At 47.3% G+C, this 13,078-nt stretch overlaps 1 protein-coding gene across 2 annotated transcripts in view; it reads right to left on the bottom strand.

Moving 5' to 3' along the window:
- The window catches only part of LOC147748882 (zinc finger protein 10-like), a 246,428-nt gene extending 234,804 nt beyond the window's left edge, over positions 1-11,624 (bottom strand). Inside the window, exon 1 of one of the 2 annotated variants that reach the window (XM_086964431.1) lies at positions 11,364-11,624. In XM_086964431.1, coding sequence (XP_086820557.1) covers positions 11,364-11,387 — 24 coding nt within the window. In that variant the 5' untranslated portion in view covers positions 11,388-11,624. The remainder of the gene's footprint in view (positions 1-11,363) is intronic. The other variant, XM_086964433.1, reaches the window with a different exon arrangement.
- Positions 11,625-13,078: the final 1,454 nt, after the last annotated feature.

The raw sequence follows: 13,078 nt of genomic DNA, 5'->3' as shown, positions 1-13,078 counted from the left end.
TCATTCTTATTTTATACTTTTATATACTAATTGCATTTAATTAATGGTTTTATTTGCTAACAATTGCAATGGTTTTAATTAACTGAGCAATAAAGATGATTACCTTACCTATGCAATGTGTTTGTGATGTAAAGTGCTCTGACACTTTACACTGGTATGAGTGGTGCTATAAAGATAAATGAATTTGAGAGAAGGTTATGGAAACTTGAGGGGCACTGTTAAAGGGTGCTAGTGAGGGAATCCGTGGCAGAGGTGGTGATTGTTGCGCCAACCAACATTGTCGCACAAGGCGCCACCAGTGTTAAAGCCGGCCCTGGAGGAGACTCCTAGCCAAATGCCTGTCTGTTCGTTTGCTTGCAGTTTAAGCAGTGGAGACATCCTGCCTCTCACTGTAGCTGAAGCATTTCAGCTTTATGAATTAACCCCCTCCTGGGTGGGGAAAAAAACTACACAGGCAGGCGCGCAAAATGCCAGCCAGCCAGCCATGTGTTCTTTTAAACAGACTGCCAATTGTTTGTCTATAAATAAAGAAGCATGTTCCATTTTATTATCAGCCATAGATTATTCAGGCAGCCCTAGAACACAAGTAAAAGTTATTTCAACTTATACTTGCTGTTCAAAGTATGCATGGACAAGTACTAACAAAACAGCTTTAGGTGATTGCTTATTTTTGTACTGCCTGGGACATCAAAATAATGAGCTGGCAACCCTAATCACAAGACTGGGAGTTTGTTGCAGGATCACCACATTATTTATTTCCAACACCCTGATCCCTGGTTACTGCCGTATTAGCAATAGTTTAACAGATTTGAAACACTACGCTGCCCTCAATAACATTCTGAGTTACTTCAAGTGTCTGGGAATGCACCTTGCATTCAGACAACTCGCTTCTCATGCTCGCCCTTCACTTTTACGCTCACCCTGCACTCACACTGATCCCCATGCATTCACACCATTCAAGCACTTACCCTGCCTCACAGTGATAACTCTGCACTCACAATGCACTTGCACTGTTCACCCTGTACCTCACCCTGCAGTCATAGGAGCACACTACTCGCCCTGCACTCATGGGACATTTCACTCAACTGTCCCCCTCACTGCTCAATCTGCAATCTCACTCAAATAAGTCCACCTCTAACCATACGTTCATTCGTCCCACTCTGCACTTATATCTGCACCCAAATTCATATGGTCACCTCACTCACCCTGCAGTCACTCCTCTTACCCTACTCACAAACTATTGCATGGATCACTGTGCACTCACATGAGCACTCCTGCCACCCACACAGCAGAGAGGGTTAATGTCCCTGCTCCCCAGAATGTGTACCATGCAGATCACAGAACTGAGTGTGAGTAAACAATGAGTAGCACTATCACAAAATAAAGAGATGAGGTGCATCGTTGGTGAGTGGTAGTGAGGGAATTCATGAAGAAGGAGGAAATGTGGGATGGGGTACCAAAAAAAGACTGTTGCACTGTGTGCAACAAGTGCTTGGGCCAGCCCTGGCTGGGAGTGTTAGCCCCCACCCGAAGTTCGGCCCCTTCCTGCACAAAAACAATCTCCCCACAACGCAGGCATCCTTGCACCATGGTGCAAGGATGCCTATGCCAGCGCATGGCTGCAGTTTGTGCGCCAGCGCTGGGGGAAGCACAGAGATGCGTCATATTCTTGTAAATATGTTGCATCCCTGTGCTTCAGAAGTGCTGCAGCGTGGCGCAGCCAAAGGGCTTGCAGTGCCACACCGCGGCACTTCCTTGTAAATCTGCCCCTGGATGTGGAGCACAACCGGAGGATGGCAGTAGCAAAAATCCATACACAGATTGACCGTCTGTGGCGAAAAACAGGCACACCCGTCACATTTATGTTGGTGGTTTTATGAATCAATGTCATGTGTAAAACAAACCCTCCAAGTAAAAACTATTTGCGCACAATTTATCTAGGAAAATGGTGGTTTGAGCTACGTAATAAACTGTCATTTCAGCACACCCACTCACAAACCTGCAACTAACTAAACACTCTTATTATGTTGAACATTATATGCTGGATATGGCCCAGGATATGCGCGCGCCGGTCAATTATGTAGTGTACCAGATTCCAGAAATTCCTTTCAGGTGTTGGGGGGCCCAACAGCTAAAAAAATTGAGTTGGGGGGGCTCAACCTACAAAAGTTTGAAGACCTCTGCCCTAGAGGGTATCACATGGTAACCATAGAGTAGACCCCTATATAAGGAGTGCAAGAGAATAGTACATCCTCTTTCTTTGTGTAAAATAACAGGTAAGTCCAAATAATAATAAACATAATAAACATAGTCCTATATCTGGAACCACAGGGAAGACGAAGCCATCCTTCAGAAGGAAATCCACCGGCCAACAGGCAACCACAAAACTTGAAGGTATCTTCAATAAAACAGCATCCAACGTGAGGTCACGAAGAGTCTCCGCAAAGGTGAACGACACCTAACATTACTTGAGGTCAGAACCTGAAATCGAAAGACAAACCGTAATACCAGATCCCCAAAAGAAATTACATCATAAGGGGAGGGTAGAAAAGAGCATATACATATACATCATAGTATAAATATTTCAAATCAGACATTACAGTACTGAATTATGGGTGGGATAATCATCGCCTCTGTGTCCTTAATAGAATTGAAAATTCTTGTCACGAATGTTCGCAAATGTTGAATTCTATGTCAGGACCGGAGGCTCCGATTATGCTTGTTTAAAGCTGATCCACCACAACAGATGCAACATTAATAATAGGTTTGTAATAAAATGTTTTAAATGTAGAGTCAGATGACCAATCAGCTGTTTTTATAATATCCGCTAAACTGACTCCCATAGAAAAGCTTTGGATGCCATAGCACCACGAGCAGAATGAGCACCAAATCTAGAAACATCAATACCTGCTTTGCCCATGAGCCAACGCACCCATCTTGTTAGTGTAGCTGGGGTCACTGGGCAAAAAGGCTTCTGCAAAGCAATCAACAATTGACCTGTCATATCTTGACGAAAAACTGCAGTACTCACCTCAATCACGGATACATTGTACCACACACAGTTTTGGGTTGTCAGGAAAAGCAGGAAGAGTGACGGAAGAGGTGTTACATTTAGTGCGTCTTGAAATGCGAAAAGTAACACCCTCTGGAGAAAACTGACGACCCGCCAAATCAAGAGCGCGAACATCAGAAATTTGCTTACAGGAGACTAGGCAAAGCAGCATAGCAAGTTTGGCAGAAAGTTGCTTACAAGACAAAGATTGATTTACCGGCCAGGAATCCAAAAGACGTAAGACAAGGGAGACATCCCAAAACTCTGAATATTTAGAACACGGAGGTTTAACCAATCTGATACCTCTAAGAAGTTTACATAACAATGGATGTCCCCAATATGTTTGCCGTCAATGGACACATGGCCCGCTGAGATGGCTGACCGGAAATTGTTAACAGTGCAGTAAGCAAGACCGGAGGCGGCCAAAAACGCTAGGAAGTTCACTACCAAGGAGACATCTGCTGAAGAGTGATCCACTTCCCGTTGAGAGCACCAATCACACCAACGTTTCCATGCTGTAGCATAACGTTTGTGGGTGTTGGGCGACCAAGCTTCGTTGATAAGTCTGGCAGCGTCTCTCGAAAGGCCTGGGGCGTTCCAGCGATCCCCGAAATTCGCCACGCAACCAGCAAGAGTTGACCTGACGTTACCAATGGATAGAGAGATTGAAGAGGGTCTAACAACAGATTCCACCGCTGGGGAAGAAGGACTGGAACCGCACACAACATCTCCAGAAGCTCCGGGAACCATGCTTGAGCCCTCCAAAGAGGAGTGATCAGAATCAGTTCCGCCTGATAACACTTGGTCCGGGCCAGGACCCTCGGAATCATCATGAACGTAGGGAACGTATAACAAAGAGCCGGAGCTGTGGGGTCTTTGCCAAATCGATCTGTTTGCCTCCAGGCTCAATAAACAGATTCCAGTATTCTTCAGTTGGCGTCTGGATCCGGAGGCTCTAGCCACACCTGCAGAAAAGCATCCGTGGCTAGAGCCTCCGGATCCAGACACCAACTGAAGAATACTGGAATCTGTTTATTGAGCCTGGAGGCAAACAGATCGGTTTGGCAAAGATCCTTCGCAATCTCTGCTAGAAGTCGGGATCGGGTCCTGCCTCACTTGTTGACATAATGAACCGCAGACACGTTGTCCATGCGGAGAAGGATGCAACAATTCGTCCGACGAAGCGAGAGACACCGAATCGCAAAAGAACCCGCTAGAAGTTCCAGGCAATTGATGTGGACAGACAGTTCCTGCGGAGACCAACGACCTCCTGTGGACACTTGACCGCACCGGGCTCCCCAACCCCACCGACTGGCATCGGATTCGATGACTACCTCCGGCGTATTGCCGAACAGGGCTCGACCGTTCCACGACTCAATATGTTCCAGCCACCACAGCATCTCCCACCTCGCCTCCTCCGAGAGAAGAATCTGATTGGAATACCTGAGACTTTTCTGGAGATAGTGTATCTTGAACGGTTGAAGTGCTCTGTAATGAAGGGGACCCGGGAAGATCGCTTGTATAGAAGAAGCTAACAACCTGACGACCCGTGCTACAGACCTCAAGGACACAGTCTGCTTGTTCAAAATCAACCTCAACTCGCTCTTGATCGATCTGATCTTCTGAGGAGGCAAGAGGAGTTGACAAGAAAGGGAATCGACCAATTAGCCCAGAAACTCCATAGTTTGAGAGGGAATCAACACAGATTTCTGAGGGTTGACGAGAAATCCCAAAGTCTGCAATAGGTCTATGGTCCAGGCAAGATGTTGTAACAACAGACGAGAACACTGACCCATGATGAGAATGTCGTCCAGATAAACGATGAGGCGAACGCCTCTGGTTCGGAGAAACTCAACTACAGGCTTCAGGAGCATCATGAAGCACCAAGGTGCTGATGAGAGGCCGAAAGGAAGGACTTTATACTCGTACCACGTCCCCTGAAATTGGAACTGAAGAAAACGACGATGAGGTCTGTAAATGGGCACTGACAGATAAGTATCTTTCAGATCCTGGCGAACCATCCAGTCCCCTTCCTGAAGAAGATAGCGAAGAAGATGTATTCTCTCCATCTTGAAGTGACGATATACAACCCATCCATTGAACTCCTTGAGATTTATAACAAGCCTGGATCCACCCCCCTTCTTCTGGACCAGGAAGACGTTGCTGACAAAGCCCTGGGGATGACGAACCGTCCGCACTATGGCCCCTTTGAGTAGCAGAGACTTGATCTCGCTGGAAATAAAGACCTGATCCTGATGGGAAAAAGTCATTGGATGCAGGGGAAGAGCCTGAGTTGGGGAATGAAGGAATTTGATCTTCTAACCCTCATCTGATTCCAGGTCCACGCATCTTGCGAGATCTCTTGCCATTTGTTGAGAAAAAAACTGGAGTCGACCCCCCAATTGAACCTCTAAAAAGGGAATCAGGCTCACCTCAGGCAGCGGACTTGCGTTGCTCTCCATGGGTACCACAATAGCATCCCTTGTTGTAATTGCGTGATCCACGAGTGGGATAGAAGTTGGCAGAGGAATGAGAGTCTTGGAATTTTCCACGCTGGGAATTATATCCTCGCTGGATGCCTTGTTGGTAACCGCAGCCGAACAACAGCCCCCGATGTCGTCCGGCCCTTCCAAAAACTGGACGAAACGCCCGTTTTAAGGAACCCTGCGCCTTATCAAGGCCACTGAAAGTGGCAACAAATTTTGTTAACTCTTTCAAAAAAAGTTGGCCAAATAAAAGACCTTGCGCTAAGGGGCCCGACTCCGAGGAGGATAACTGCTAATTTTGGGTCAAGCTTTAGTAAAATAGAGCGACGGCGCTCACTAGATATTGCACAGTTGGCATTGCCCAACAGACAAACAGCACGCTGAGCCCATCCAATTAAGTGATCTGGATTGATGATTTGCCCTGAAGCCTTAGATTTGTAACCCAAATCCAAAATTTGTTAGGGGGCCGGTCAAATCGAGTAATTTGTCCTGGCAGCACCTCCATGCACGATCCAAACTTTTCTTAGGATCCTTAGTATATTTCAAATAGGTAAGCATGGAAGGATCCACTTCCGGGGTATCTGCCACCTTGTCCGCCAAATCCGGACGCGACATTCTGACCGTAAATGTGCCCCGACATCTTTGTCAAAGGGTTGCCTCAAATGGGACTGCACATAATCAGCAACCTCCGCAGAGGGAAGCCAAGAGGAAGAATTTGGATGAATTATTGCAGTGGGGTCAAATGTTAGTAAATTAGGATGAGAGGGAGCGTCAACTAACTGCTCCTTGCGTTGCTTCTTGGCTGGTGGAGGAGAAACGTCAGAGTCAGACGTCGAGGTAGAGGAAGAGGTATCACCACCTTCTCTGCGAGGTGAGTCAGAACCTTTGTCCTTTCTCGTAGACACATAAGAATGGTCAGAGGACAAGGTCTGAGCGAGCTTGGCAAAGTCCGCAGAGTGGGGGTTCTTAGAAGCCTTGAAGCCAGAAGAAGCACAGGACTTTGGGCCAGGTACCCAGCCCTGTTGAACAGCATAATTATATGAATGGCGTTTTAAAGTTTCAATTGCCCTGACAATAGCCTTGTTAACGGAGTGTTGAACTCCCACATCCAGAGCTTCAACAAGCTCAGTCTCCAAAGACCCAGAGGGTTCCTTCTCAAAGTAGTCTGCGTCATCATAAAAATAGTCAGACATGACAGGCACTGATAAGTGACAATTCAACCCACAGGAGGAAAACAGGGAGACAATATGCACTGCCAGTGGCACAGAATAACGTAATTGTAAAGACAGTGACAAATCAGGGGGCGTGGCAAAACCCCAGGCAAGCCAAGCAACACAGGAATCTAGAATTCCAAGTGTGCAAAATAATAATAAAGCGTGGAGGGAGGGTTTGCCCAGCACTACCACTCTAGGCAGAGCCTATTCAAAATTATCCAGCCAAAAGCCCTTCAACATGACCTGGGCGTCGCTGGGAGGTTGGCAAGGTCGTAGGTCTAGAGCAAAACAAGCGATGTTCCTGCGCTCAAAATAACAGTAAGCGTTATCGCAATTTGCTGGTAAACTAAGAAAATGGCCGCCGCGCATGCTCGAACCGGCCAAAACTAATGCCAAATCGAGGCGGGCGTTGTGAGAGTGCGCGTGACCTCGCTCCACTGTACTGCCCGCAGGCACCAAGCGCCCGGGACCCTGACCGCGCTCCCAACGGCACGTGACGGCCGCAATCAGCGCTGAACAGAAGAGAAACCTCTACCGCGCTGCAGCGGTGAAGCACAAGAAGCCGGTCGGGATCGGAGACCACAGAAAACTCACACTGCGGTGCCCACACAGAGACGGGGGCCGCTGTGTAAGAAACGCGATCGCGGGAAATGAAACGCTAGACACGAAAGCAGAGGCTGAATATCGGAACACCAGCACAGCGTGCAACATAAGAAATGCAAAGCATCAGAAGCGGGCAAACAACAACACAAGTGTGGCTCACTGGTTAGAGCAGGCAGACCCTGAAGCAGAGGTCAGACCCGGGACCAGGGTTCAATTCACGACGCGGCAGGGTCTTGAGCTCAAATGTCCACGGACTCGATAATTCTCGCTTTGGTGCCTGACCTAATCATGGGTTCACACTCTGCAACTCTGGGCATTAAGCTTGCTTAATCTCCGCAACGGCCCCCTGCGGCGGGATGCCTGGCTTTCACCTTGGGGATGCCCTGTAGGGGCTATCTCACAGGGAAAAGCCAGGACGGGTTCCCAAGGCAAGCGCTTAGAGACCCCTGGGTGATAAGCGCTATATAAATCCAATATACAATACAATACAATACAACACAGGCAGCGCGAACAGCGAGCAGAGCCACATACAGGTACAAATGACATTTACATATCAGTGCACATACAGACTAATCAAAGTACAATATGAAAGCACTATCAGTAATGAGGAAATGCACTTAACTGGATGCGGAGCAACAAAGAAAGAGGATGTTCTATTCTCTTGCACTCCTTATATAGGGGTCTACTCTATGGTTACCATGGGATACCCTCTAGGGTTTATGGGTATTGTAGTATATATTTTTGTTTTCACTTTCTGATTGGCTGCTGAGAATTTTCAGTAAAGAAAATTGAGAAGCATAATCGGAGCCTCCGGTCCTGACATAGAATCAGTGCTTAATTTGAGCTGCTGGCACTTAATTGTCAACTCTGGGATTTATGACTGTCGGCCACATGGTGGCGCTGTTTGCCTAATTTTGTGCTGAACGCAAAAGTTGTTTCATTATTCTATATACATTAACAAGCATTTTAAATGCAACTGTCTCGCCTTTTACAAAAGTTAGAGCTATTGGCAATGTTAATGACAACATTTTTATTTATGTGTTGGTTTTGAAAACAGATAAATAAATGGCATTGTCATTTACAATGCCAATAGCTTACTCTGTTTTATAATTCTAATCACAAATGTATTTCATCACTTAAACCACGTATTCTATTCAAGAGGTGGTCAATCTTGACTCCAGCCTGATCACGGGCAATGCCCCTATACTGCTAAATTTTCAGGTATCGGAAAATCCAATCATTGTAGCCTCTAACCTATAAATATACCACAGAACCCTGTGCAACTTTAGCTAATATTCTATGTAGCCAACCTGCAAACTTGGCATTCTCACGAACTGCAGAACAAAAAGCAGGGTGCAGAAAGTACTTTGAAGGCACCCTGCACCCCCAGTCTCCCCTCTTGTAGCATGCATGGCGAAACCGGGTGTTAGCTTGTTCATTGTTACAAAACATGTCGAGTAGGCTCAAATATGCTTCTTACGAAATTGGCTAATTACTGTCTGAACTCTGTCAATGTGAAAACATATGCTGCGCCCCTTTCATAGCTCTCCGCTTCTCTTTATCAGATGGCAGTCCAGGCAGCCTCATACCAGCTCAATTCTTTAGACTTGAGTCTGCTGCATACTCACTCAGGAGCCACTCGCAAGGAGTTTCACTTGGAACAATGATGGGGCGAGGATACTCAACTCACCCATTACTGCACTTAAATAACTCACAAGGAAGAGCGGGACGGAAAGTGGAGCCAGCGGTAAAAAAGGACTACAGAAAGGTGTCTGGGACGACCTGCTCTGTCATAGTGTGTAATATTAAGCACGGGACAAGTCGACAAGAGCTGTGCAATGCTCGATCCTCTCTGGTTACTGCTCATCAACGTACTGCCCGAGCACACATCTCCCGCCTGCGCCTCCGACCTGCTGGGGGGGAGAGGAGCCGAGATACGGTGGGGGTCGGATCAGTCGGCGCAAGACACTGCTTCTTCCGTTCTGGGAAAAGAAGAGAGTGGAGGGGGGCTGGGCAGAAGGAGGACACCTCCAGACTTGTAAATGAGGCGAGGGCACCGTTTCTCTGAGGTGGTCAATCTTGACTTCGCAGTGCACGCCAGATCTCAATACCTGGCACCCTACACTCAAAAAGGAGCACTTGGGACGTAGGAATACAGTTCTACCGGTCTCACATTAAAAACGAGCTTTTGAAACATGCCTCGAAACATAAACACAAGAAAAGTGATAGTCAGGACAAGAAGCAAAAAAAGAATTGCCGGTACAGGAAATGAGAAAAAAAACGTACATTCTGGTGGACTTCCACCGGAGTTCTAAGGTACACGTCCAACTTTTCAAGTCGCTCCCACCCCTGCGCGTAGAGTTCATGCATCCCTCGTGCATGACTATCTATCCCAAGACATCTCCGTTTTTATTTATTTATTTAATGCGTTTCTAATAGTGTAACCTAGAACAACCAGCATGTACACAACATATAACGATATCTGGACAGCTTTAGCTTAATGAAAGATTTCGGTAAAGAAAAGCACAACATGGCGCCTCCGTAGTTAGCCTGAAACAGGAAGCCATGAGGCCAGCGCTGCACCCAATGATGAGGGATTCTCTAGAACAAACGACGAGAGGTCCGAGGCTCCAGCCCTGGTCTGGGCTTGAGGCCACCGTCCCTGCGCCCCCACAGAGTACACATGGGAGGACTGCAAGCTGTAGTAGCCCCGAGTGCTTCCAGTAAAACACAGTCAGACACATCTCCCAAGAATGGCACCAGCACACATTACACACCGCCCAAACACCCTGACTTCTTCATTGTGCAATCTCATTTCACCAATCAGAACACAGTTCTGCCGAAAAAAATGCACGAAACCAGCAGTTGCGTGGATGAGAGCGGAAACAGAATTTTTCGACAGTACTAGGCTCACTGAACTAGAAAAAGAGAAAGCCCCTTGTCTCCAGAGAGAGGCGAGACGCTCACCTAGCCACCCCGTGCAAGAGCCAGGCGAGCAGCAGCCTGGCGCGAATGCGCAGCGTGCAAACAAAACCTCGGCTCCTTCGTCTCCGTTTTCCCCTTTTTCCAGTGCCCTTAAAACCGAGACTGTTGTGTGAGGAAAAAAGGGCATCAAAGAGAAAAAATTGCTGCTTACCTGCTCGCAAATGCATACATACATCCCAGCAACATAAATAGCGCAGCCCACTCCTGCAAAAGACACGATGAAAGTGACAAAAACATGCCGAAAAAACCCAACAACAAAAAACGCCCACCGCCGCATGACATTCTAAATGGGGCGGAATGAGAAAAAATCTACGGAACGCCCACGAATCTGCTCGGAGAATAACGGACAGATCTCTCTTCCAATGGCTAGCCTCCATTTATGGAGCTAGCCAATGGAAGAGACAGGCCGGACAAAGCCCCGTACTGCTAAACAAAAGATTTCGCCTGCGCGAACACTGCTGCGCAGTGGACGCCAGGCGAAACCTAAAAATTACTATTAGCCAAAGCTATACAAATAGCTTGATAGACAGGTATTCATTATTTTTAATTTAGAAAAAGCTGCAGTGCTTTCCTGACAAGGGCCCTGGCACTTATTTCTTTACAAACTAAGTACCGGTCCTCCGCTTCCTTGTCACTGCACTACAAGGCTTTAGAAGAGCTGTTCTATAAGTACTGGTAACTAGGGAAAGTGCGTCTAAAAGGAACAGATCTCACATTCCTCCTTTGACTGTACATCGAGTAACATGTTTGATATCATAGTGTATCTGGAGTTGTGTTGAGATGAAGTGTCCAGGGGTATACAGGAAGCCTGTTGATTTGTGCCGCTTTGAACTAATTTGTACCAAGCGAATGCATTGCTGGGATTCGGAATTATCGGGAAAGTTATGCATTGGTAAAAAAATAAAGAGATAGAGCATGTAAAAAAATGCAGATCTGTTGGTAAACACAGACGTCACCTCTGAAAGCTACCGCCCCCTCCCCGTAAAATTCCACCACTCTTCCCTTATATAGCAATTTGCTCACCCTCTCTGTGTCTTGTTTAGACATTTCCACTTGTTCCAACGGTATTTCTCAGGTATAAAATATGTATCAGGTAACGACTCAGCACTGGCCGCGAAACACGCTTCAGAAATAAGTCTCACTATTCCATCCCGGGGACTGAAACAACTGGAAGTGAATGGACGCCCATACCAAAACAAAACTACGCCTGCTCAGACACGAGATGCCGATCCATAGCGCATGCTCAAATTGCACACTAGAATGGTTGTGTTTCCGGTTCACGGAAGAGATGGAGCGTAACGCGGATTAGAAATAGCGTGAATCTTTTTCTTTATACTAAACTTAGTTGCATAGCTGCCGGTGTTGTGAAATATTTGGTATCCCCTGCTCCTCGGCAGACTCCTGAGGTCCTGACTATAGGACAGCTCAAACGAGCACCCAGCAGCCCCGCCTATTCCAGGAGAGGAGAACCTCGAAATGCGCGCAGCACAGATGGGTGATTCTTACACAGGCATGGAATCCCTTCTTGGAGACAGGAGAGGAAATCATTAACGGTGCTGAAACTAGCTCATATTACATAACCGTTTCTGGGCTATTTCCTACCGCTGGCTAAACATGTTCTTATTAGGTTTCCGGATGCAGAGTTCTTTTAGGAAGCACGATTAAAACGTGATTTACAATAAAATCTTCATGGAAATGTTATTCAAATGTATTTGCGCTAATATGTATGTGGTGTGTGAGCACATATTTGTGTTTGTGCGTCTGCGGGGAAAAAAGCATGTATGACTTGGTAGTACTTTCATCGGGAGCTTGGAGGGCACACATGTTTGAATATCTACTTACGTTAGTCCAAGCGCCTGCCTTTGCTTGTTTCTGAAAATGTTTGTGAGTGTGCCGTTGTCTTTCATGGCACATTTCTGTGTGTTTGCATCTGTGCGTGTTTGTGGGTGCATTTGTGAGGGCATGCATTATGTGGACGTGCATGTGCTTGGGCACCCGCATGCTTTTGTTCTTTTTTAGGTCTCGCGACCTATCGATGTGCGCAAGCGCATCGAGCGGAGCGAGAATTCAAGTGGCGAAAACATCCTGAAACCAAAGGGCTTTCAGCCCCGCAGTTTTCATGCAGTTCGCGTGTACATGCACGCGCATCGCATGCAAGCCCAGCCTCTCCCGCCCCCATCCGGCATCAGGCTTCTCCTCCCCTAGCAGCACTCCTCCCACACCAGCAACTCCCCCCTCCCACACCAGCACCTCCCCTCTCTCTCCACGCAATCACAGCCTCCCCCTCCCACACCAGCACCTCCCCCCTCCCACACCAGCACCTCCCCCCTCCCACACCAGCACCTCCCCTCTCTCTCCACGCAATCACAGCCTCCCCCTCCCACTCCAGCACCTCCCCTCTCTCTCCACGCAATCACAGCCTTGCCGCACTGCCGAGCCTGTCCCAACAACACAACCCAGCTCCGTCACATGGCTTCTGCTTTGCTCACTTTCGCTCTCCTCAACCCTTCCACTCTTGTTTTCTTCTAGGAGTGGTTCGTGCGCATATATTTAGATGGTTATGTGTTACAAGGGTGGGGATTGCCACGTGAGTCGTGTCCACTGTTTCCGCCTTCATTTTTTCACTGTTTGTTCATATGGGAAAATAGCAGGGAAATAACGGGGTCGCCGCCGGAGCGTCGTCTTGTATTAATTAAACACACCATAATATCGATCGGTGGAGTCTCGGCTCAGAAAGG

Source organism: Lissotriton vulgaris, chromosome 1_1, assembly GCF_964263255.1.
Source record: "Lissotriton vulgaris chromosome 1_1, aLisVul1.2, whole genome shotgun sequence".
NCBI lineage: Eukaryota > Metazoa > Chordata > Amphibia > Caudata > Salamandridae > Lissotriton > Lissotriton vulgaris.
Note: the sequence above shows the minus strand (reverse complement) of the source record. Positions and strands in the feature narration are given on the sequence as shown.